This window comes from Stegodyphus dumicola, chromosome 5, assembly GCF_044657685.1.
Source record: "Stegodyphus dumicola isolate Sdum_Otavi_A_Nest chromosome 5, ASM4465768v1".
NCBI lineage: Eukaryota > Metazoa > Arthropoda > Arachnida > Araneae > Eresidae > Stegodyphus > Stegodyphus dumicola.
This window is the reverse complement of record NC_140772.1, coordinates 74219628-74244841: the sequence shown is the minus strand read 5'-3', so window position 1 is coordinate 74244841 and position 25214 is coordinate 74219628. Positions and strand designations below refer to the sequence as shown.

General features: G+C 30.4%; 1 protein-coding gene across 1 annotated transcript; it reads left to right on the top strand.

The window, feature by feature from the left end:
• Nucleotides 1-414: 414 nt before the first annotated feature.
• LOC118204667 (PITH domain-containing protein GA19395) lies at nucleotides 415-24249 on the top strand. Its single transcript, XM_085816783.1, has 6 exons — nucleotides 415-720; nucleotides 6032-6075; nucleotides 6340-6417; nucleotides 10808-10912; nucleotides 22957-23065; nucleotides 23714-24249. Exons 1-6 carry the CDS (start codon nucleotides 532-534, stop codon nucleotides 23813-23815), a joined length of 627 nt encoding a protein of 208 aa, XP_085672909.1. The 5' UTR covers nucleotides 415-531; the 3' UTR covers nucleotides 23816-24249.
• Nucleotides 24250-25214: the final 965 nt, after the last annotated feature.

Genomic DNA, 25214 nt, shown 5'->3' with positions numbered 1-25214 from the left:
TTGTGAGAACAACTAATTAGCTGGCATCCTCTAAACATCAGTACCCTGCCCTTAGAGAGGGCCCTAGCTAAACTGAAAAATATTCTTCAGAGAGCGTGACGTATTTAGACTTAAGATTAGAAATATTCTAGAACCTTCTGCAAATTCAGTTCAAAATTTCCGAATGTTTGAAAATTTTGTTCTTCATTTACATGTCAATTCACAAAAAAAAGCCAGAATTATTATATTTTATGTATATTTAAAAAGAAGGTATGATGCGAAGAAATTTCAAACAGTTCAACAAGAATTTAATCATAATTTACAGTTTTTAAGCAAGGGGATATTTTGCACTTTCTCATTCCATATAATAATATATATATATCATTGATTTCGAATGCAAAAATATATGAAAAGAAAGAAAGAAAAAGGTAGCTTTTATTACGTGTTTCCGGTTCCGGTTTCTAAGTCTGTTTTGTTTGGATGAGAAATTTGTCAACAAACTTGTAGTAAGTGCTAATAGGTGTGCACATTTATACTCCATCGGTGTGCATTATGTCTGGACATGGACACAGTCATGGTCATTGTGAGCATGAAGCACAAGAGCAGCCGTCAGATTTAGGCGTTGAATACAGCTTATACACAAAAATTGACACTGATAATGTGCAGTGTTTAAATGAGGTTGTTGAAGGATCTGGTAAATTAGTATTCAAACCGTGGGAGAAGCGCTTAGAAACTGATCAGGTAATTCTGCTGAATAATGAAGAAAGAATTGTGTTATAAATGGATTCTTTTTGTATGTTTTTCTATGTTTGACTGACAGTGTGAAGTAATAAATTTTTGTTAACTTCGAATATCTGTTACTAGGAATGAATTCCTTACTTTAATTGTACTATAGATAGTGTATTTAGAAGATGCCATTTATGAAAGAACTTATTTCCTCAACGCCCATCAAAGAGTATTATTATTAGTGTTATCAATTTCTTTCCTTCTTCATGCTATTTAATTTTTTTAAAAGAAAGCATTGCAGATGTGATTTATGTTTACTTCATTATAAAAGTAAATAATGAATAGAAAAATATATAGTAAAGAATCGGTTATTGCAATAAGCAGTAGATAATTTTACAAAATTTAAAATGCCATAGTTTTACAAAATGCCATGCTGCTGCACATTCTCATATCCTGACCTTTTATTATAACATGGTCTCTTTTATCTTAAATTATTCCTTGTTTTCAAATTACTGATTATAGTATCTCTCTAACAATAGCAAACAGTGACAGGAAGACTTTAAATATTATGTATATGAGATTGATATGTTATGAAAACCCATGAACTGTTTTTGATGAAGATGCAAAAGCTTTCATCAACCTATCTATGAGAACTATCTATAGAACTAGTTGAACTAAATGAGAGACCAAGCTGAAGAAAAGCTGTACAAAACAAAAACACAGTAAAATAAAACAGTCAGTTTTTTAAATTGAATTTGTATTCCATGAAGATAGATATAAAGTCTTAGATTTTCATATTTTAAGTGCTTTTGTTATCAGAAATTGATAAATTTAATATTTAGCGATGTTTTTAATTTGTGTAGTTCCATAGCTCTCGTAATATTGATAACGATACTGAAAAATAAGTGTCACATTTGGATCCAACAGTGTGAAATTTATAGGAAGTATCTTAAAATATAACATGAGAAAAAGCTTAATGCAGAAGTGTATAATTTTAAACTATAATTTAATAATATATTCAGAACTATTTAGTTTTTAAAGTTAAAAGTATCCTAAGGAAAACCATGACAAAAGCTTATGGGGGAGGGAAGGACACATTGGAGAATTAGCCAGTTAATGACTAAATAAAATGTAAAAGTAAAAAGTCAAATAATAAAATAAAATACAGGATTTCATATTATTTTGGACCACACATGGATTTAAAATTTCACTTAAAAACTAAGAATAACTGGAGCTGGTCTTGAATGAATTTCCACTGAATTTAAATACTGAATGTACAGTGCAAAGTACTATTTCAGCAGACAATAGAAATACAAATAATTCTGTTTCCACCATGCAAATGAGAAAACATAAAACAGCTGTAATATATTAATGAAATAATATGAAGAAAATTTTAAGAGCAACGTGGGTATGTAATTAAAGACAGGAGAATCAAATATTTTCTCATCATGAACATTGCTAATTTAATTATAGTCGTTTAAAGCAAACTAGTAAAAACATACACAAGGGGAAAATGCCTCTGAATTCAAGGATTGATTTGTAAGCTGAGAAAAAATACAAAGTCTTATGTAAGGACTATTTTCATCCCCCCATATTTAGTTTGCATCAGTCTGAAAGGTCCACAGTGCTCTGTTGCTTGCAAATGCATTCGTATTGAACATATATGAGCTATCATTATGTAATGTGTCCTGTCAGTTTGTGTGCATTCAGGAATATAGATTCCCCTTCTCTATCCTATTGTAAATTGTACATAACTGAAACCTCTGATTCAGTAGCTGCAGATGCATAATCGGGGTAATCGCAAAAAAGACCCATTTCCAAGCAAAGTTTCATAAATTTATTGTTTTTTTTTTTTTTTTTTTTTTTTTTTTTCGGAGGGTAAAATTCTATATGTGGCAGAGGCTTTTCTTTCCTTAAATGTTTCTTCACTATCACTCCATAGGTTTGTTTCCAGGGAAAAGAGATCATATGCAATTTGCATTCAGAAGTTATTGTATAGATTTCTAATTCTTAATTATTGCTAAAATAAAATATTATGAGGTGAAAAGAACTCTGAAATTTAATTCTGTTCTGACAGAATAAAGTGCCCAAGCTCATTGTATGTAAGGTTGTGGTAAGAATCATCTCTGTAAGAAGATGAGAAGTGCTGAATCTGGCTTTGGTATACTGAATAGGTCCAAATAGCCCAGATCAGGGATTCTCAACCAGTGGTATGCAAAGAAACAAAGTATTTTTATTTATTAAATTAAAAAATTAAATACCCCAACATACTATTTAAATTTTTTCTCTAACAATCATAAATTTATGCAACCTGAGCTTTGTTCAAGGTCAAATAGCCCCTCATGGACTTTATCAAAATAATCCATTTATATTTTCACAAATATTCTTTTAACTATAGGCATAACAAAATTTGTCATAAATGATGCTTTTAAAAGGAGTAAAGAAATGGATTCTCTATTTAATAGGAAATTAAAATAAATTCATATAAGAAGATAATATCTCATTAATTCTTGTAGAGTTGATCAACTTATTAGCATGGCTATACTTAATTTTGCCACCATTTCCAGGCTTATGTTGCTCTATTTTCAATTAGAATAATTTTTTTACATCAATTTACTGTCTCTAACAGGTATTTTGTCTTCTTGTTACTTGGAATTTCCTTACCTCTCAACACGATTTCAGAATATCGTCATTTATTTTTGAATAACTAGTAATATATTGTGTATTTAAATATTTGTAAAAAGAAATAATAAAACACAATTATATTTTCAAAATGGAAAAATGGCTAGGATTGACTAAATGTATCCAGAACAATCTACTAGTACTAAGAATATTGAAATGAACAATTATTTATAGAAAATATAATGAAAATTATTTATCATTTGAGTTTACCCTCAGCTTCAACTCAAATGGACTCTCAGCCACAACGTGTTGTTTGTCATGAACTGTTATCCGATCAAAATATGAAACTAATGTACATGAACATTTCTTAAATGACATCTTGAAAGAAATGTTTCATGTACATTAGTCTTTCATAAACAAACTAATGTACATGAAACATTTCTAAAATGACATCTTGAATGCCAATTAAAAGGATAAATCTGAAGAATATTTTAAGAGAAATTATTGGAGTTCAAGAATAGTAAGCAATTACTGAAAGGTTTTGTTACTTCAAGTAAAAAAGCTTTGGAAGCTAGTTACCTAATAAGCCTAAGAATTGCCAAGACTAAGCACGCTCGCACTTACCAGTAGCTAAAGATATCATTTTAACATTATTCAATGAAAAAGTAGCTAATGAACTTAATAACATCTCATTATCAAATTATACAATAAATCGACATCATGAAATGGCAAATTCTATAACAGAGAGACTTGATTCAAAAAATAAAACACGGTGAGTATTTTGCATTGCTGTTGGATGAAAGAACTTATATAACGAACGTTATTCAATTATTAGTTTGCTGTTTCGAAGAAGGTAAATGAATTGCTATTGCCAAAGAGTATTTATTTTATGAATCTCTTCATGACAGAGCAGCTGCACAAGAACTCTTCAAAGTAATTGACAATTTTTATATCTGAGAATGATATTCCTTGGAATAAGTGTATTGCTGTATGCAGTGACTCAGCTTAGGCTTTAACAGGAAAATATTCCAGTGCTATTTTTCAAATAAAGAAAGATGCACCTGAAAATAAATTTACTCACTTCTCCATTCACCATGAAGCTTTAGTAGCCAAAACAATTCCTGAAAACCTGAAAATCGTTTTGAATCAAGCTGTGAAAATTGTTAATTATATTAAAAGCCCAGGTTTAAATTCAAGAATATTTACAATTTTATGCCAAGAGATGGTCATGAAACACTTTTGTTACATTCCAAAGTAAGTTGGTATTCCAGATTCAGAAAAGTTTAAATCGTCTTTTTGAACTTCGATCAGAAATTCAAATTTTTCACTGTGATTCAAAATTTGAATTGCAAAAATATTTATTAAGTGAATTATGGTTGCATGTTTAAAATATTTAGCTTATATTTTTGGAAAATTAAATGAGATAAATTTAAGATTATAAGAAGAAAGATTATTGCAATGATAAAAAAACTCAAACCAATAACCAAAAATTGGATAATAATATTTTAATCTTTTTACCCCTTTTTGACAGTTTTCTAACCGAAAATGATTTGAAAACAAAAGAATTAGGATCTGACATTAAAAATCATTGCTTTTCATTGAAAAATAATTCCAACATGTATTTTCCAGAGGATTATGAAAAAGAAAATTGGATTAGAAATTCATTTTGTCCAGATGTACCTGAAATTTTATCTTGTGAAGAAAATGAACAACTGATATAAATTTCTGTGATCGAACTCTAACTCAAGATTTAAAAAATAACACACTTGTTAACTTTTTGCTGAACAGAAAAAAAAAAAAAAAAAAAAAAAAAGAATTTGAAGGCATTTCAAATAAAGTTATTAAATTTTTATTGCCTTTTTGCACAACCTATTTGCGTGAACAAGGATTTTCTTCCATGTTATATTTGAAAAATAAATACAGAGCAAAATTAAAAGTGGATCCTAATTTACTATTAAAAAACTAAGTGAAATAAGACCAGACATGAAGAAATTAATGTCTTAAAAAGGCTCAGATTTGGCAGTAAATTTTGGAATTGAAGTATTATAACTTAAATTTTGATAATTAAAATGGTAATCAATTTTTATTATAAAATTTTTTAATGTGCATGTTTAATACAAATAGCCAATAGGTTGTATAAATGACAAAGTATATACCTATATATATATATTTTAATATTTCTATTGAGAAATTGAAAAATAATCATTGTTGTATTATTCTCTAAAGTGTCTGGCAAAATCATGTGTCTTTATTTGAAGCATTTGTCCAGCTATTGGACAAATTCATTCATTATCCAGCTCCATTCATTATGCACAAGAGTTTATTATAAACTGGGTTCATTATAGCCGAGTTAAATTGTATTATTATTTTATCTTTTGTAATATTTTGTGAAAGAAAATTCCAATTTACATTGAACACAGTTATATATTTATGTACTGTTATTTCATTATGGTATTATTTTCAACTAAAAGTCTTCTTTTTCACTCTACTTTTATCAAAACAGTTATGCGTATGTAGCATCTTTTATCAAAACAGTTGTGTGTTGCAATAAATTACAACTTTATTATGCAATTTAACCTTGAGATAAAATACTGAAGAAAAATTGATGTAATATGTTATGCTACATTTTTAAATTAAGTTCTCCTACCCACAAAATACCTTATCATTAAAAATATAGCTAACATATTTTGCTTCATTATTGCAGTTTGTTGAAAGTGATGTGGATGAGGAGCTGCTGTTTAATGTCCCGTGAGTATATATATATATATATATATATTTTTTATTTTCAAAATCTAATTTGAAACTTCCTAATTAAAGTGATTATCACAGTTAATCATCAAAATTGGCCAACATAATTGCCATATTTGTAGTAGGGAATGTATTTGATTCTTAGATGTTAATTGCTGATGACATGAGTAATGGCTACTTCCATAAGGAAGAACTTCTAAGTTTTATATTGTAATAAATTTATTTGTTTTTTATTGATTAATTAGATGTATTTCTTTCCTGCAGATTTACAGGCATTGTAAAATTGAAGGGAATAATTGTTGTTGGTGGTGAAAATGATTCACACCCATCAAAAATGAAACTGTAAGTTTTCAATTTTGATATATTTTTAATATCTTCGTATTATGTTTAACAATCTCTTTTCACTATTAACTTTCAACTGGTCATGGAGTAGTTCCAGCATCCAAGCTTTCATGTTAATTTCCTTTTTTTCCACGGTTTGTTTATTTGGTTATTATCATGTGTACCTTAATATAGTTAAAATTCTCAATGCAGCTATTGAGTGCACTTTTTTAAATTTAAATATTAAGAAACTCTATAAATAACTAACTACAATAACTAATAAGGAGCTATTTATTAGATAGTTATTACAGTTGTATTTATTAGTAATTAACCCGCGAGAACTCGCACGGTGTATGGCATGCCCAATCCATTTTCATTCAATATTTTTGTTACAGTCAAAAGTCGTTAATCCGGACTCATCGGGACTTCGGCAATTCTGGATTATAGATCATCAGTTTAAATCTGGTAAGATGGCATGCAGAAATTACAAAATTAAAAATATGAAACCGTAGTTTATGAAATAAAGAACAATTATGATCTAAAGGGTATCAAAATTTACAAAAAGAAAAAGCTTAATATTTATTTGTTTACTTTATTAAACATTTCTTTCACTGTAAGTTGTTTCGTTTCATGGGATAATACTTTCTCTTTAATTCTATTAAACAGACATAATTTCTTGTTTAGTTATAAAGTTCCGCTTTTCAAGTCCTATTATTGCTTTGTCGAGAATACTGACTAATTTGTCAATCAAAATTTTTTCGTTTTCAATAATCTCTGTTACTTTCTTCGCTATCGGAAGCGAATTATAATGACGAGGAACTTGTTTTAAATCATATCAAAGACGGAGTACATCGAGATGAAATACTACATTTATTAAGGAATTATAAGCCAAATAAAATAAAAACATCTGCCCTGAAGATAAGGATAGTGCTGACAGATCAACTTCCAATTCATTGCGCGCCGCGGCGTTCCCCCCCGTCGAGCAGCGTGAAATTGATAAACAGATTTCGGATTTCGAAACATACTTTCGCTTTAGATCCTTTACATATTAGCAAATATATATCAGAAATTCTATTTGATATAATCGAAAGTTCAAGCTTACTTTTATAAAATTACTCTTAACAGTCAGCAAAAAATAATAAGCCAGATCCAATTCGAAGATTAAGGAACAACGCAATCTGCAACATTAACTGAATTAGATAATTTTAGCTTAGCTTATACCGCCCATTATACATTAAACGTGCATGCGTAAACGTTTTATGCGCATGCGCACATGCATATTCGCAGCCGTAAAGGTCTTACGTGCACACGTAAACGCCTATGTGCGTGCGTCAACGTGACGCATGCGCAGAAAGTTTGTAGCTGAGGTCCGGATTATAGATCATTACGGATTATGGGTGTCCGAATTAATGACTTTTGACTGTATAGCTTTTAAATAGCTGTAGGTGGAATAACGGATAAATTAAATTTTAAAGATAAATGTCTTATATTTTGTTGAATGGCAACAAATTCTTGAAACAATTGAAAAGTGGAACAACACATTTACAGTGGACCATATTTAAAGTGAATGGGTGCAAATTCGTGTTAAGAATCAACACAAAATCATGTGTGTAATACCCCTTTTTGGCTGAAAATTGTTTCTTATAAATGTGAATACTCAGTTAAAAATCATCATAAAACATTCAACAATAGAATTAATGAATATGCAAATACATAGTAATATATAAGAAAAGAATTTAACTAATATGTATAAATTATAATTAAGTTTATTTTCAAAAAATGTAGTTGTTTGTCCACTGTTAAACACTTGTTTACACATAATGTAGGAATAATTCAAGTCTTATTCACAAAATTTTGCATTGTTCCTGTTATAAATTAGCACTAATCTCTTTTGTGCAATTTAAAAAATTTTCAAAATTAAAACCTTATTAGGTGAAATACATTTGAATTGTGTAAAAGAGCTTTTCCCATTGTTCCATTCCATTCTTTTTGTAACAGTTATCCCACAAGAGGGTGGTGCATTACCCCACAAGTAACTTTTTAAATGCTTAGAACTCCGTTAGACTGTGAGCAGAGTGGTACTCATTTTTGGCAGTGCACCATTTCCACTGTAAACCAGTCATTAGTACTTTTTTGTTATTAATTTTTATTGTTATAAATAAAATAATTTATCATAAATAGAAATGGATAGTTCAAGGTAAGGATAAGACAATAATATTTATGCTGATTTAATAACTGCACATAATAATTGTAATTAAATTGTAATGTGATATTTTGAATTAGACATATGCACATCTCTTGACACATGTGACAACTTTAGTCAGTTTTGTGTAGTGGGATTCATCATTCAATTTTTTTCACAGTTTTAAGAGATACTCCATTTTTTTTTATTGGATTTCATATAGCAAACCAAACTTCTGGTCCATAGAAGTTCATGATAGCAGGGTTTGATTGTACTTCCATTTATACATTACAAAGTGTAAAATACAGATGTCGAATAGCGAAATGATCCATTATCTGGACTTTCCATTTCCATATAACTTTTTTTTAATTTAATTTTTTTATTCATTATAGAAATGGAGACTGTGACACTGAAATAAGCATACTCAAAAGCAAGTGTGCAGAGAGTTAATTTTTGTCCCACTTAGCTAAGATTTGTTTTCTTTGATGAAAAGCATCGTTATTTGTGATAGTATTGAATGATTCTGCATGTTTCACCTGCTGGCTAATGAACCAGATTTCCTTTTTCAGTAAGTGGTTCTGTGTGAGAGCTGATTTAGCATTTTTCTGTCATATTAATCCTATACAAAGTAAGTGAAGCATAAAGACCCATGTTTGTTAGGAGTGAATTATTACGCATATTGACTTTCATTTGTTCGCAAAGCAGAGAAAGCAAGCAGAAAGAATTAGATATTGATTAATCAGCTAACACATTAAATTGCATTCTTTTTTAACTTTCTCAATTTATCCAGCTTATTTTGTTCAGTCTATTATTATTACTGTTATCTTAACAAAATTAAAGTTTTAAGAAAGCATAATGTCTGTTTTGCTCATTCAGTAAAAACTGTATATCTATCAATCAGCCAAAGAGTATTGGCAGAAAATATAATCATTTTGGTTCAAGTTGCATTTTAATTTCAATGTTATTCAAACAGTGTTGTTTGTGCAGCATAACTCTTAGAGTATCCTTTTGTTCTTCTCTTGGCAAATCCTCAAATTGTAAAAATCTGTTTTGATTTTAAAAAAATGGAAAATGAAACACATGGCTATGTCAAGAAAGAAGTCAAACCAAACTGGTGATGCTTGCTGCCGAAGAAATATTGAAAAAAAAAAAAAAAAAAAAAAACCATCAAGCAGCTTTGACAGAGAACTGTGAAATTTTTCAACTAATGGAATAATGGAATGGAAAGAAATGCTAAATGAAGATGATATAGCTAAAGTCTATATTTTGATGGTCCCACCAGTAGTGGTTAAGACATCTAAATACTGGTTGTTCGATGTGCTGTGGGTTTGAACCCAGGCAAGAAATGGCTGCATGGTTAGTTTTCATGGTTTTCTTCATATGTATCATGAATGCAAGAAAATTTTCCTCAAAAATTCCATAATGGCATCCATCGTCTTAGGAACATACTCCTCATGTCTTTATTTAAATGACCTAACCTGACCTTTTGTTAGACACTGTCTTTATTACAATGAAAATGTCCCTATCAGCAATCAGTTAATGGATGGCGAAGTCTGTGATATAGTTTTAAATCTGTAAAATATTGTCACTGATTGTGAAAATAAGATAAAAAAAGATATACGTAGAAGATAATAATAAAGGGGTTTCAACAAAGAGGTTTAAAAAGATAATAAAGAGATTGTTGAAAATGTTAGTCAAAATTCTCTACAGGACCTAGAGGACAAGTCACTAACTTTGTACCTAAACAAGAAATTATGTATTTGTATAAAATTAAAGAGGATAATGGCACTTTCTGCTTAAACAAGAAAATATGTGTCTATAAAATTAAAGAGACAAAAATGATGAAATTGCTTAAACAGCTCAAATTAAAACAAAACTAAGTGTTAACACTGAACTTTGTTTTGTAAATTTTGGTTTCCTTAATATCATAAGTGCTTCATTATTTCATGAACAATAGTTTCCTATTTTTAATTTTGCAGTTTTCACATATTATCTTACTAGATTTATATACATGATCTAGAATCTGGATATTTCTGAAATCTGGAATCAATGAACTCCCAACGATTCTGGATCTTGGACTTTGTGCTGTATCAGTATAGGTTATCTATTTACTAGTTTCATTTTCTATTAAATTGTAATATCTCAAACATAAGAAAATTGAGCACAAAATTATTTTCACAATTCAAGATAATAAAATGGAAATGTTAACTATAATTTTATGTTTTTCAGGTTTAAAAATAGGCCTCATATAAATTTTGATGATGTTTCCCATGAAGCTGATGAAGAATTTGAGATGACACCTGATCATACTGGGACATTAGAATATCCTATAAAGTATGATTCAATGTTTATTTTCTTTATGTGTTGTCAGTTTAAACACCAATACTGGTTCATGTATTGGAACTATATGTGATTATCTTTGAAAATGAAACAAGATAAATTCCCTTGCAGTGCTGTTCCACTACAGGGAGCCTCATTTATAACACAGTTTTTCAATTTCTTAGGTACATCATGTTATTTTATATGACTTTAGTGAATAACCAAATGCATAAAAATGAGAGATAATGAACTTTATGGACATTTATTATTGAATCTTCTTTGTACCTTTAGTAATTTTTTTTTAGAATTCCTGAAAGTTTTAAATGAAAATTCACTAAAAATTTTCTGTCTAGGCTATTAGGATAGTGAAAAATACCTTTTCATTATTATTCTTATCTTCTTCCATACTGTTCTCAGTATTCTAAATACAGGCTATTTGAGGCAGGCATAACGCATAAATTTTGCAACCTACAGTAAGCATATCTTAAGAAGAAGATAATGTATTTCAGGGAGAGAGTCTGATCCATGACTTACATGTTAAATAATTTATCAAGTAAAATTATAAAGGTATGATGAAATTGAAAAGCAACAAAAAATAAATTTAATAATAGCATATAATATTGATTGCAGTGAACCCTTAATTCAGTTTTTCCTAAAACTTATATTCGCTTTTGGTAAATGTAACTTTTTGTGGTCCATCAGTTAATTTTTACACTTATCGGAAACCAATCTTTTGCTTTCTTGAAGATTGTTGTAGTGGGGTTTGATTATGTCAAAAAAAGAAAAAAAAATCAGTAACTATTGTTTCATTTATGAAAAGGTGCAAGGAAATATTTATTCAGCAATAACTATACAGTCAAAAGTCGTTAATCCAGACTCGTCGGGACTTCGGCGATTCCGGATTATCGATTTTTCCGGATTATAGATCATCAGTTTAAATCGCGTAAGATGGCATGCAGAAATTCTAAAATTAAAAATATGAAACCGTCATTTATGAAATAAAGAACAATTATGATCTAAAGGGTATCAAAATTTACAAAAAAAAAAAAAAAAAGCTTAATATTTATTTGTTTACTTTATTAAACATTTCTTTCAATGTAAGTTGTTTAAGTTGCTTCGTTTTATGTGATAATACTTTCTCTTTAATTCTATAAACAGACATAATTTTTTGTTCAGTTACAAAGTTCCGCTGTTCAAGTCCCGTTAATTGCTGTGCCGAGAATACCGACTAACTTGTCAATCGAAATTTTTTCGTTTTCACTAACCTCTGTGTCACATTCTTCATGTCTTTATCCATTTTTTGCAGCAATTTCACTTTTTGTTTGATGGACATTGAGACATACTTTTGTTTTGGGAGCTCCAGATTCGGAAATTCTATTTGACATAATCGAAAGTTCAAGTTTACTTTTATAGTATTGCTCTTACAGTCTGCAAAAAATAATAAGCCGAATCCAATTCGAAAATTAAGGAACAACGCAATCATCAACATTAACTGAAATAGATAATTAGATAATTTTAGCTTATATCGTCCGTTATACATAAAACGCGCACGCGAAAACGTATTCTGCGCTTGTGCACACGCAAATGCGCAGTCGTAAGAGGTCTTACGCGCACGTGTAAATGCCTATGCGCATGTGTCAACGCGGCGCATGCGCAGAAAGTTTTTAGCTTCGAGGTCCGGATTATAGATCATTCCGGATTATGGGTGTCCGAATTAACGACTTTTGACTGTATTTACAATCTACTTCTTGGCAATTTTCAGTGGAAGAATTTTTTAAGTATTTTAGTGTTATGGTTCAATCACCACAAATCAGATTTCTGATTTCTGTGTATATTTCCCAGATTTGAATTTTGTAGTTTTAATTTGTGGTACTTGACAGCACTTATGGTTTTTCCTTCTTTGAATCAGTATATTGAAAATACTTATTGATTGTGTATGTCGCACAAACTTGCCATTTCATAAATGCTTTGTTGAAATCATCTAGAGATTGCGATTTAACCTTTGTTACACTTCTTCAAGTCTGACAGAATTAAGTAATTCCCATCTAGGAATAAAACACTTCCTGTTACATATTTATTTTCCTATCGACTGTGAAAGTTGGCTACCTCTAAATTATGAAAGTTGGTGGAAATTGTGCCAGTCATTCCTATGGAATCTTACAATGAAACATTTGTCAATCTCTTTGCACAACCCGCTGTGTTTTTGCTTTTCGTGAAAAGTCTTTTGTCAGGTCCTCAGATTTTACTAGATGCTTTGTTTAGAACACTCTGATTACAAACTCCTTGTTGGTGATAGTTCTAATCTAGTACTGTGTTGTTCAGCTTTCTTTTCCATATTCAGATGTTTAGTCTTTCAACCATCTAAATGAATCAGAATTCCAATACAGCTCTACATCTCTGAACAATTTTTTTTTTTTAAACCTGATTTGTAATGTTCTTTTACCTTAATGATTTGAATTAGTGTTTCTTGAACCAGGATAACTTGAATTCTTGACAGTTATTATAATATTTAATATTTTGGGCACCCAATTGTTGCACACGAACAGTTTTTTTATTTAGAATGCAGTGTTTTTTCATGTTATTGAAAAATTATTCCTCAGCACTGAAGGTGGCAGGATAAACGTTCAGAATACTTGTGAATGCTTTTCACCTGTAAAGTGAGTTACTAAATTAGGATTAAACCATTTGAAGACTGCACAGGTAAGCGAATAAAATTATTTTTGTTGTTATTATGGCAGATGATATTGTTAAATTGAAAGCTACTAGAAAAACTATGAGACAAGATATTTTTAAAATAATAAATGTTGTAGCACCTGAAATTAGAAAAGACATTTGGGATTAGAATATGGTAGAAGAAAATGTGTTTTTCCTTACTTCTAAACAGTCTGCGTTGAAAGAAATTAATGAAAAAATATTGTGTTAAAGGGGATGAGTCTGAAATTGAGAAAGAATGTAATACTGTATTAGAGTATGATGAAAATATGAGTTTATGAATTTTTAGGGCTAAAAGGAAACTTAACGTGAACATTAAAAATGAATCGCCTGGTAACCATACTGCTGCCATAAAGGTCGAAAACAAAACTAACATTCGGTTACCTAAAATTTCAATTCCTAAATATTATATGGTGATCCTAGTTTACTTTTGGAATTTTATAATTCTTTTGAAAATGCTATTTGTAATAATAATGAGTTAACAAAGGTCAAGAAGTTTACCTATCTTAAATCCTTACTCGCAGGACCTGCTTTAAGTGCAGTATCTGGGTTTGCACTGTCTAATGAAAATTATGATGCTTCTCTAAGTTTAATTAAAAAAAGATTTGGACGAACAGATTTGGTAATATCTTTGCACATGAATAAACTCTTGAATCTTGAACCGGTTAGAAGTTCGTCAAATGTGAAAGCACTAAGAACACTTTACAATTCCTGTGAAATCAATATAAGAAGTTTAAATTCATTAGGTATTGTGTCGGAAGCTTACGGGACCCTTTTAGGACCTGTTATTTTAAAGCTTTTACCAGACGATATGAATCTGGAGTTTAATAGAAAAAAAAAAACTCTAAACAGCAATATAGCGTTACAGAACTTCTCTAATTCATTAGATTGGAAGTTGAGAGTTGGGAAGCTTCTAATTTAAAAATAAACTCAAAGAAAGAGACACAAATTATGGTGCTAAGCAGAATAAAAATAATTACTTAAAAGGGGCAAGCATTCCTACTGTTTCGGCGTTAGCCACAGTGACAAGCCATATTGTTTCTATTGTAATCAAAATACGCATGATGTAGGAAAATGTGAGAAAACAAATGAGTAAAAAGAGCGATATTAAGAAACCATGCATGTTGTTACAGATATTTTAAGAAAGGTAATATATTCTCCATATGTAAAATGAAACTTCAGCCTTGTGAGTTGTGTAATGGTTTAAATCATAATAAGCTATTTTGTAAAAATATTGTTCCTGAAGTGGAAGCAGTTTCAGATGTTAAACAGAAACTAGTAACAGTATCAGATTCTAAGCAGAATTTAGTTGCATCCCTGTCATTTAACTCTTAAGACTGTTTCTGAAACTGCTGATAAAGGTGTATGCTTACAAACTTGCACTGTTTATACTTCAGATACAGATAATACAGTCAAAAGTCGTTAATTCGGACACCCATAATTCGGAATGATCTATAATCCGGACCTCAAAACTAAAAACTTTCTGCGCATGCGCCGCGTTGACACATGCACATAGGCGTTTACGCGTGCGCGTAAGACCTTTTACGACTGCGCATATGAGTGTGCGCAAGTGCAGAATACGTTTTCGCGTGCGCGTTTTATGTATAATGGACGTATAAGCTAAAATTATCTAATTATCTATTTCAGTTAATGTTGATGATTGCGTTGTTCCTTAATTTTCGAATTGGATCCGGCTTATTATTTTTTGCAGACTGTAAGCAATTTTATAAAAGTAAGCTTAAACTTTTGATTATATCAAATAGAATTTCCGATATATATTTGTTAATATGTAAAGGATCTAAAGCGAAAGTATGTTTTGAAATCCGAAAATTGTTTATCAATTTCACGCTGCTCGGCGGGGGGAACGCCATGGCGGGCGCGTAATAAATTGGAAGTTGATCTGTCAGCATTATCCTTATCTTCAGCGCAGATGTTTTTATTTTATTTGGCTTATAATTCCTTACCAAATGTAGTATTTCATCTCAATATGCTCCGTCTTTGATATGATTTAAAACAAGTTCCTCGTCATTGTAATTCGCTTCCGATAGTGAAGAAAGTAACAGAGGTTATTGAAAACGAAAAAATTTCGATTGACAAATTAGTCGGTGTTCTCGACACAGCAGTTATAGGACTTGAACAGCGGAACTTTGTAACTGAACAAGAAATTATGTCTGTTTAATAGAATTAAAGAGAAAGTATTATCACATGAAACGAAGCAACTTAAACAACTTACATTGAAAGAAATGTTTAATAAAGTAAACAAATAAATATCAAGCTTTTTCTTTTTGCAAATTTTGATACCCTTTAGATCATAATTGTTCTTTATTTCATAAATGACGGTTTCATATTTTTAATTTTAGAATTTCTGCATGCCATCTTACGAGATTTAAACTCATGATCCATAATCCGGAAAAATCGATAATCCGGAATCGCCGAAGTCCCGACGAGTCCGGATTAACGACTTTTGACTGTACTAGAAGCCAAATAGTAAAAATCTTAATTGATGGTGGATCACAGAGGTCATTTATTAGATCTGATTTGGCTAAAGAATTAAAATTAAGGACTTTAAGGAAAGAAAGGTTATATATTTATTCATTTGGGTATATCCAGGGTAGACTAATGGAATATAATGTTGTTCAAGTTACCCTGAAAAGTATACAATGCCCTAATGATTCAATCACTGTTGAAGCTCTTGTTACAGATACAATTTCTGGAGCGATCATAAAAATTCCTTCCAAAAACATTTTAGAAATATTAAAATCAGAAAATCTAAAATTAGCCCATAATGGTGAAGCATCTGAAATAAAAATATTGTTAGGATCTGATTTATGTTGGGAAGTGCAAACAGGAGAAAAGAAAAGAGTAAGTAATAAATTATTTGTGGTGTCTTCTATATTTGGTTGGATCTTTGGAAAATGATCAGTGTAGTACCTGTATTTTTATAACTGGTGCTTCTCACTGCTTGAAGGAAGATAATAGTTCAGTTAATGACTGTTTGCGAAGGTTTTGGACTTTGGACCACTTGGGTTTAGAGGAGAAGGAGAATCCTGATGATAGATCAGTCACTGAGAAATTTGAAAAAGAATTGCATTTTATTAGTAGTAGATATGTAGCTCATTTATTATGGAAATCACATCATGAAAACTTGGGTAATAATTAAGAAAATGCCAAGTGACATCTAGTATCTTTGGTTAATAAACTAAAAAATGATGAATGGCTTAGGGCGAATTATGATAGCATAATAAACAAACAGTTAAAAAATGAAATAATTGAAAAGTGCGAAATTGAAAGTTGTGTTAGTTGTAAAATGTATTATATGCCACATTCTCCAGTGGTAAGAAAAAATGTATAAAATCCTCAAGTCCGTATCGTGTTTGATGCATCTTCGAAGTGTAATGGGGTATCTCTGAACAATTGTTTGATGCCTGGCCCAAATTTGAATCCTTCTATTTTGGACTTGATATTGCGGTTCAGACAATACAAACATGTGTTCTCAGCAGACATTGAAAAGGCCTTTCTCCAGATTGGAATCTCTGAAATTGATAGAGATGTATTACGGTTTTTATACTTACTTTGATAATAATTACAATTTGAAACATTATAGAATGACTCGTGTTCCTTTTGGTGTGTCATGTAGCCCTTTCATTCTGGCGTGCACTATAAAAAAGCATTTAAAGAAAATAGAGTTAGAAAATCCAGATATTTTTTAGATGTTGAACTGTTCGATCTACGTAGATGATGTTTTCTATGGCGCAGATTCTATGGAACAGGCTTTTAAGTTAAGTACTGGAGCCTGTTGGGTGCTTAAAGATGCCGGAATGAATCTGCGTCAGTTTAATACAAATTCAGAGAAACTCAAAAAACTTTGGGATGATTGTGGAATAATTAAATCAGAAAATGAACTAAAAAGCTACTTAAAAGTATTAGGGCTTAATTGGTTTACGAGTAAAGATGTAATTTCCTTGAACATAAACAACTTGTGCGAAACATTAAATAGTTGTAGAAACACCACAAAAAGAAGTATATTAAAGGTGACTGCTACTATTTTCAATCCAGTAGGCTTCTTGGTGCCATCTGTATTACATGCAAAATTAATAATGCAAAACCTTTGGCAGTTGGATTTAGAATTTGACGATGAAGTTTCAACTGATTGTAAGCAATTGTGGTCCGAATGGAGCGGTAAAATCGAAAAATTAAAGAAATTTGAAATTTCTTGAGAATGTTTCTCCGACAAATTAAATCAAAATAAAGAGATCGAACTGCATTTATTTTGTGATGGATCTATTAAAGCGTACGGTTCAGTTGCATATTTTAGGTCGGTTGAAGAAGGCCGGGTAGCATTTATTATGGCAAAATCTAGAATTGCACCAATAAAACAAAAACTCACATTTCCGAGGTTAGAGTTGCTAGGAGCATTAACATCGGCAAGACTTGCTAAAAATTTAAAAGAGCTGTTTTCAATTCATGAAGAAAATATTTATCTGTGCACTGACAGTATGATAGTGGTTCACTAGATTCATAGTGCTCCTGAATGATGGAAAATGTTTGTAAAAAACTGAGTATCTGAAATACAATTATTAACTTGCCCAAATAACTAGAGACATTGTAATGGGAAATTCAATCCAGCGGACATTTTATCTCGAGGATGTTAAGTGGAATATTTGTTGTCTTCAAGATTATGACAGTCTGTACCAGATTGGTTAGTTGAATCAGTGAGTTAAATTTATTGCAACGACGGAGTTTTCTGATGCTGAATTAGAGCAGAAAAAGTGTATGAATAATACCACAATACTACCGTCTATTGCAGAAAAATCTAATTTTCTGTTGAATCTTGAAAATTATAGTAAATTAATTAGAGCTATTAGAGTGACTGCATGGATATTTAGATTTATTCACAATCTGAAAAATAAAACTGACAAGAAAACAGGGCCCTTGATAGCAGAAGAACTCTTTGCCGCAGAATTATATTTGATAAAAGAAGTTCAATATGGACATTTTTCTGATGAAATTAATAGTTTAAAGTCTGGATAGTTGATTTCAAAATACTCAAACGTTTATGAACTAAATCCTTATAGTAAATAAGTGAGGAAAGAGTTTTGTTAGTAGGGGGAAGACTATAAAAATCAATTCATGAAAAGCATCCTATAATTATTCCTTCAAAAACTCATTTTACAGATCTTCTGGTACGTGATGCATATGAACGAGTTCTTCATACAGGTGTAGCTAGTACTTTCATGTTCCTCCGTGAAAAATACTGGATAATTAGATCCAGACAAAATATGAAATGTGTTATAAGAAACTGTGTACTGTGTCAGCGTTATAACTCCCAACCACTCCCAACAAGCCATAGCACCATTACCTCCATCTAGAATTGAAAATGCAAATCCTTTTGATGTTATAGGACTGGATTATGCAGGTCTACTTTTTGTGAAAAATGAAGATACGAAATATTATATCCTATTATTTACCTGCACAGTAACTAGAGGCATTCATATTGAACTAACAAAAGATCTCGCAACTAAATCTTTCCTACTTGCTTTTCGTCGATTCATATCAAGAAGAGGGTTGTGCTCTTTAATATACTCAGATAATGCATGTATATTCAAGGCAGCTGATGCAGAGCTCAGAAAGATGTGGCAGGTATTAAGCCATCCCGATGTATAGAATTATTATGCAGCAAAGGGCATTCAATGGAGGTATAGCCTCGAAAGAGGAGCCTGGTGGGGCGGATTTTATGAGGGACTTGTGTGATCCATCAAAACAATATTAAGAAAAAATTTTCGTAGAGCATCACTGCTACCTGAAGAATTGGAAACTGTACTGACTGAAATTGAAGTAGTAATAAATCGTCGACCCTTGAATTACGTCCAAGATAATGAGCCTCAAATTCTGTCACCTGCTCATTTTCTGCTAGGGCAGAAACTTGCTAATTTGCCTCCTGTCAAATACACTCATGAAGTGTGCAGTACTAAAGAAATTCTTTTAAAAGCGCATCTATATCGTGAAAAATTATTAAATAACTTTTTGAAAATCTTTTATAAAGATTATTTGTTGAATCTAAAATCTGCAAATTGTGTGAACAATTACCGTGCAAAGCACGACTTGAGTGCGAACGATATTGTGATAATACATGATGAACATTTACCACATAACATGTGGAGATTAGGAAAGGTTCTCAAAATATTTACTGGTAGAGATGGACTAATTCACAGTTGTGAAATAAAGACTGAAAAATGCATTATGAAGAGACCTTTACAATTATTAGTTAAGTTGGAATGCTAAGAGTATTAATATTATATGATAGTATATTTGTTACTGAAAATGTAATCTTAATGCTACTAATGTTGTATCTAGGCTTAATATTTCAAGTATTGTATATTTAAATTTAAAGAAATGTATATATTAGAAAATTTTAAGGTTGTAAAAAAATTTAATTTGTGTATTTAAAATTTAATTTAATCTTGAAAAAAAAAAGGACAGGTTTATTGTAACAATTCTAGTATTTTAATTGGATTGAAATGTTATTTGTTTAATATTATCTTGAGTTATATAAATTCTTGATAAATCTTGATGCTTGAACAGGAATGTTATAATAATAATTCTTGATGAATGAAAATTTACTTGATATTCTTGAAACATATGGTAAGTTTTACATGTTCTTGATGTTTATGTGACATTTCTTGATTACAAAAATTTGAATTTGTATTGAAATGCATAATGATTCTAGAAAATGTTCATGTATCACTGATAATCTTGATTGTTCTGAACTACTGTTTAGCCTGGCCCAGTGTGTAAGAAATTTTATGTGGAAATATATTTTAATCACCAAAGAGGGTGTAAATCTTTCATGATGTTATACTTCTTGTTCTTGGATCTGACAGCATCAGTTGAATGTGTGTTAGACATGAATAAACTTGGAAGTTTTAAAACCTGATTCATAATGTTCTTTTACCTTGGTGATTTGAATTAGTGTTTCTTGAACCAGGATAACTTGAATTCTTGAAGGTTATTAGAATATTTTATAGTGTGTGTTTATTGGCAAAATTATAAGCTAAGACAAATCTCAAGTTCCATAAAAACTGTAGACGTGATTTGGTTAAAAACAAAATAGAAGAAACTGAATGCCATGTGGTAGACTGCAGTCTGGATGACCATGTGTTCTTGTAGTTGCTGTGGAAGTGCATAATACGATCACTGCAGGTCTATTGCATACTGCAAGAGGTATTGCCTGCAGTTTGGATGTATTGAAAACCAGTCTTCAAGTTTCTGTGCTCTATCCTGCAGATGTTTCCTTATTGATTTCATCAAGTCCAGATAGTACAACATGGAGAAAAGGTACAGCGTGTTGACAGCGTGAATAATTTTCTCATTAGATATGATGAAGATAGCAGATGTTTGCTGTGGCTACTAGAGACAGATAAGACCCATCCTCCCTTAACTAGGAATGTACTCTCCAAGAACTCTTTCACTGGGCTAACAAAAAATCTTCACGATTTGGCAACAGTACCTTTACACGAAACTAAAGTGACTGTGTGGGGCAGCATCACAAGCACATTCATTCTTGGTTGGTACTTCTTTGGAAAGCTCACTTCCACATGTATGAAAACATGTTCCATCATAAGTGCTTTGTATAGAACAATGTTACAGAATTAGAGAACTGCAGTAGCGAAATGTGGTTAATTACATTGTATGGATGCAAGATGGTGCTCCTCTACACATCAGCAAATGTGTTCAGCAATTGCTGCAACAGCACTGTGGAGATACGAGTCATCTTCCAAATTTTGCAGTTTTATGGCCACCACAATCTTCTGACATCATTTCAACGGATTTCTGGTTTTAGGCTTATCTGAGATCTAAGGTGTACACATTAAATCCACAAAATTTATCAGAATTGAAGGATGTCATAAAACACGAAGTTATGCAGATTTCTTCTGCGATGTTACATTAGTCATTGTTGTCAAGAATCTCCTGCATGCTGTATGTTATCGTCTGCAAAGGTGGGCTTTACAATTTCAATAAAAGTTTCTTTCCCTTACCTCTGTTGTGTTGTTATTGGTCTTTTACAATGTTTGTAAAAGACCAATAACAACACAACAGAGTTTACTACACAACAGAGCTCTACGAAAAATTTTTCTTAATATTGTTTTGATGGATCACACAAGTCCCTCATAAAATCCGCCCCACCAGGCTCCTCTTTCGAGGCTATACCTCCATTGAATGCCCTTTGCTGCATAATAATTCTATACATCGGGATGGCTTAATACCTGCCACATCTTTCTGAGCTCTGCATCAGCTGCCTTGAATATACATGCATTATCTGAGTATATTAAAGAGCACAACCCTCTTCTTGATATGAATCGACGAAAAGCAAGTAGGAAAGATTTAGTTGCGAGACCTTTTGTTAGTTCAATATGAATGCCTCTAGTTACTGTGCAGGTAAATAATAGGATATAATATTTCGTATCTTCATTTTTCACAAAACGTAGACCTGCATAATCCAGTCCTATAACATCAAAAGGATTTGCATTTTCAATTCTTTGCAAATGTTTTACCCAGGCAATTTTCATCCTACATACATTACACCATTTATAGCTTATAAGGTATTTCTCCCGATTTCCTAGCGTGCCTTCGTGGTGTAGTGGTTCTGTACGCTGGGCCAATATTCCAGAGGTCCGTGGTTCGATTCCTGGCAAAGGCGATTGCTAATTTTTCATCTCTCCAGCTTTTTCAATTAACCTAATGTCTCTACAAGCTTTTCAATGTGCTGATCAATTTGCACAAGAAAAATGTGGGTGCTGCCATTCAAAACTTTCGAAATGTTTTCATTGTAACTGTAGCCATAAGAGCTCTACTGTTTCAAATCATCATAATCTTGAGCACATACCTTCAAATAAAAATATCTGGAATTTCATTGATTGGATTGGTTAAGTGGATAGGCTGCTAAGGGTTCATATACTGGAAGTTTTTTTATGATCACCCTGTATTTGAGCTACTTTTTTCCCCTGTTGCCAAAATATGAACTATCATGCACATACAGCATTTAACTTTTGGTAATTGATACACTTATTACAGTTTGTTCTATTTAAAATTTAACTTCATAATTAAGAACAAATTACATCTGTCATTTTAAAATATGATTTTCAACAATAAGATTTCTGCTATCCCAGTTTAAGCTGAATATTTCAAATTGAAAATTGGAAAAAATCATTTTGGTTTGAAAAATACATTTTTTACTGGTAATGGAATTTACAAAATTATCTTACTATTTTGTAGTTAAGACATAGTTAATGCATTTAAGATATCAACAATAAAATGATTTAATCAGTAATACTTTTTTCCCCCTTTAGGGTAGTAAAATTCCCTAATGTGCATCATCTGACAATATATTTTCCAAAAAATTTTGGTGCTGAATCAACTAAAATATATTATATAGGTTTAAAAGGTGAATTTACAAAGGTAAGTAGAAAACTTCATTTAAATTCTTAAAAAAACCCTTGTTTTTAAAAATTACTGTATCAGCTATACATTAAAATCTAAATATCTTTAACTTGTAAAACTGGTACTTTAACATAAAACTATAGAACTATTGTTAAGAAATTACTTTAAATAAATTTTATTATGCAGCTTAATTTAATATTAAATATTGTAATAATGATGATTACAGTGTAATAATGATATTTATTTACATGATAATTGTAATTATATGAATGAAAAGGGATTAATTTTTAGTACTAGAATTACTTAAAAAATTTAGGAATTATTGGTGTTAAAAATGATCAAACTAATTAGATAGTAACACTAAAAAAGGATTTGCAGAGTATGTTCTAATGTACTGAATAAATTTTAAAATAAATTTAAAAAAACTATCAGGCAATAATAGGTGTCTAAAAATTTAGGAAATAAGGTATAATTTTTAAAAATATCAAAATGTGTAAATATTAACTTCTCATTTTAAAACACTTTAAGTATTAATATCAATATTTTATTAGCAAATCATTTTGAAATTTTTATATGTTGTAAGTATTTGAATTTTGATATGAAATTCTCTTGCCCTGATTACTGAATTCAGTGTTAGGTATGTATGTATGCATATTTCTTTTTTAGCTACCAAGACAAGAAATTACTATTTGTACGTATGAAGCTGCTCCTAATCCATGTGACCATAAAACTAAAGCTTTTAATCCTGTTCCACATGAAATTCGCTGACAGTGTGTATATTAAGTGATGGTATAATGTATATTTATATATTCTTGAAATATTTCCTTGAAAATTTGTTGATATTTATTATTTGTTTATTAATATTTTTGATATTCAGACATTCACTTTTTTAAGGAAATATATGCAATTTTGTAAAATAATGAGACCCTTAATAGTAATTATATTCTAATCAATATGATTTTTTGCATTATTTGTAGTTAAGAAAAACTTGAAAACTATTTTAAAGCTAATTGCTGACAAATCAAATGTAAAAATTCTGAGTACTTTCAAAAGTATTTATGTAAAATATATTTTTGAAAATATTTAAAACAAACTAATGTCAATTCAGCATTAACTGCATTAAAATCAGATTTCTTCGGGGGAAAAACCTTTGATTTTTAAAAATTTTATAGTAATAAAAATTATGATTAAAAAGGGAAGAAGATTTTTTTATTTTAGTTTCAAGTCATTCTATGGAGCAAGTCTTGTATCAAATTGTAAGTCATCAAATCTTCCTGTCATTCTTAAGGGTGCAATAAATGTCACATACATATGCTGTCTTCATCTCCAATAATTAAAAACAACTACAAAGGGGGGTACCTCATACATCATAACATAATATTTGATATATGTCCTTTAAGGAATGTGCTTCCCAAAACAGGTTAAAGTAATTGTATTAAACTTGCCTAAATAAAAAGTTGAATTATTCCCATCTGCTAAAATCATGGCACAGAGGTAAGAAAACGAAACTAACTATGAGTTTAAAACATTAAATATGTTGTCTTTTCAAATCTTCAGCAGTTTCTGCTTTAAATTTATCTTGAACTCCCAAAATTGGAAACTTTAGCTTTGGCAACAAAGAGAGAGGATGATACTGTAAAAGTATGTGTAAATTTTAATATTTCGCTGTCTGTGTTCTGGTATGTAAAAACTACAAGTTGAAAAAATTATTTAGTTTACCTATGTTTTTATACTTTTTAATTTTTTAAACATAAAATTTAAAGCAAATATATTTTTAAAATAATTTTAATGTGATATAAATGTTTCATTTAAAATATTATAGAATTTAAACTTTTACCTATCGTATGTATAACAATTGAATATTCATTGGAACAATTATTACCTTTCCTATAATGCATATTTTTCCAAAATTTGTAACTTATGACATATGTTTTGCAATAGATATAAATTTATTACCATTTTAATAACCTGATAATTTTTTTAAATGCTTTGGGGAAAAAAAAATTAGATCTTCAAAATTTGTATGTTAAAACTATGTCACATGTTGAGAAGTCATTTATCACCTAACTCATTAGATGACTTTAATGCTGATAATTTGATAAGACAATTTTTAATGCTGTATTTTATATAATTTAGTCCAAGACTATAGTCCAAATATTGTTGTACA

Excerpts from the sequence above, each read along its gene's own strand:
- LOC118204667 (XM_085816783.1), top strand. The coding sequence starts at position 532 with ATGTCTGGACATGGACACAGTCATGGTCATTGTGAGCATGAAGCACAA. Across the intron at positions 6,076-6,339 it reads GAGCTGCTGTTTAATGTCCC|ATTTACAGGCATTGTAAAAT; the intron begins GTGAGTATATAT and ends TCTTTCCTGCAG. Across the intron at positions 23,066-23,713 it reads TAAAAGGTGAATTTACAAAG|CTACCAAGACAAGAAATTAC; the intron begins GTAAGTAGAAAA and ends TTTCTTTTTTAG.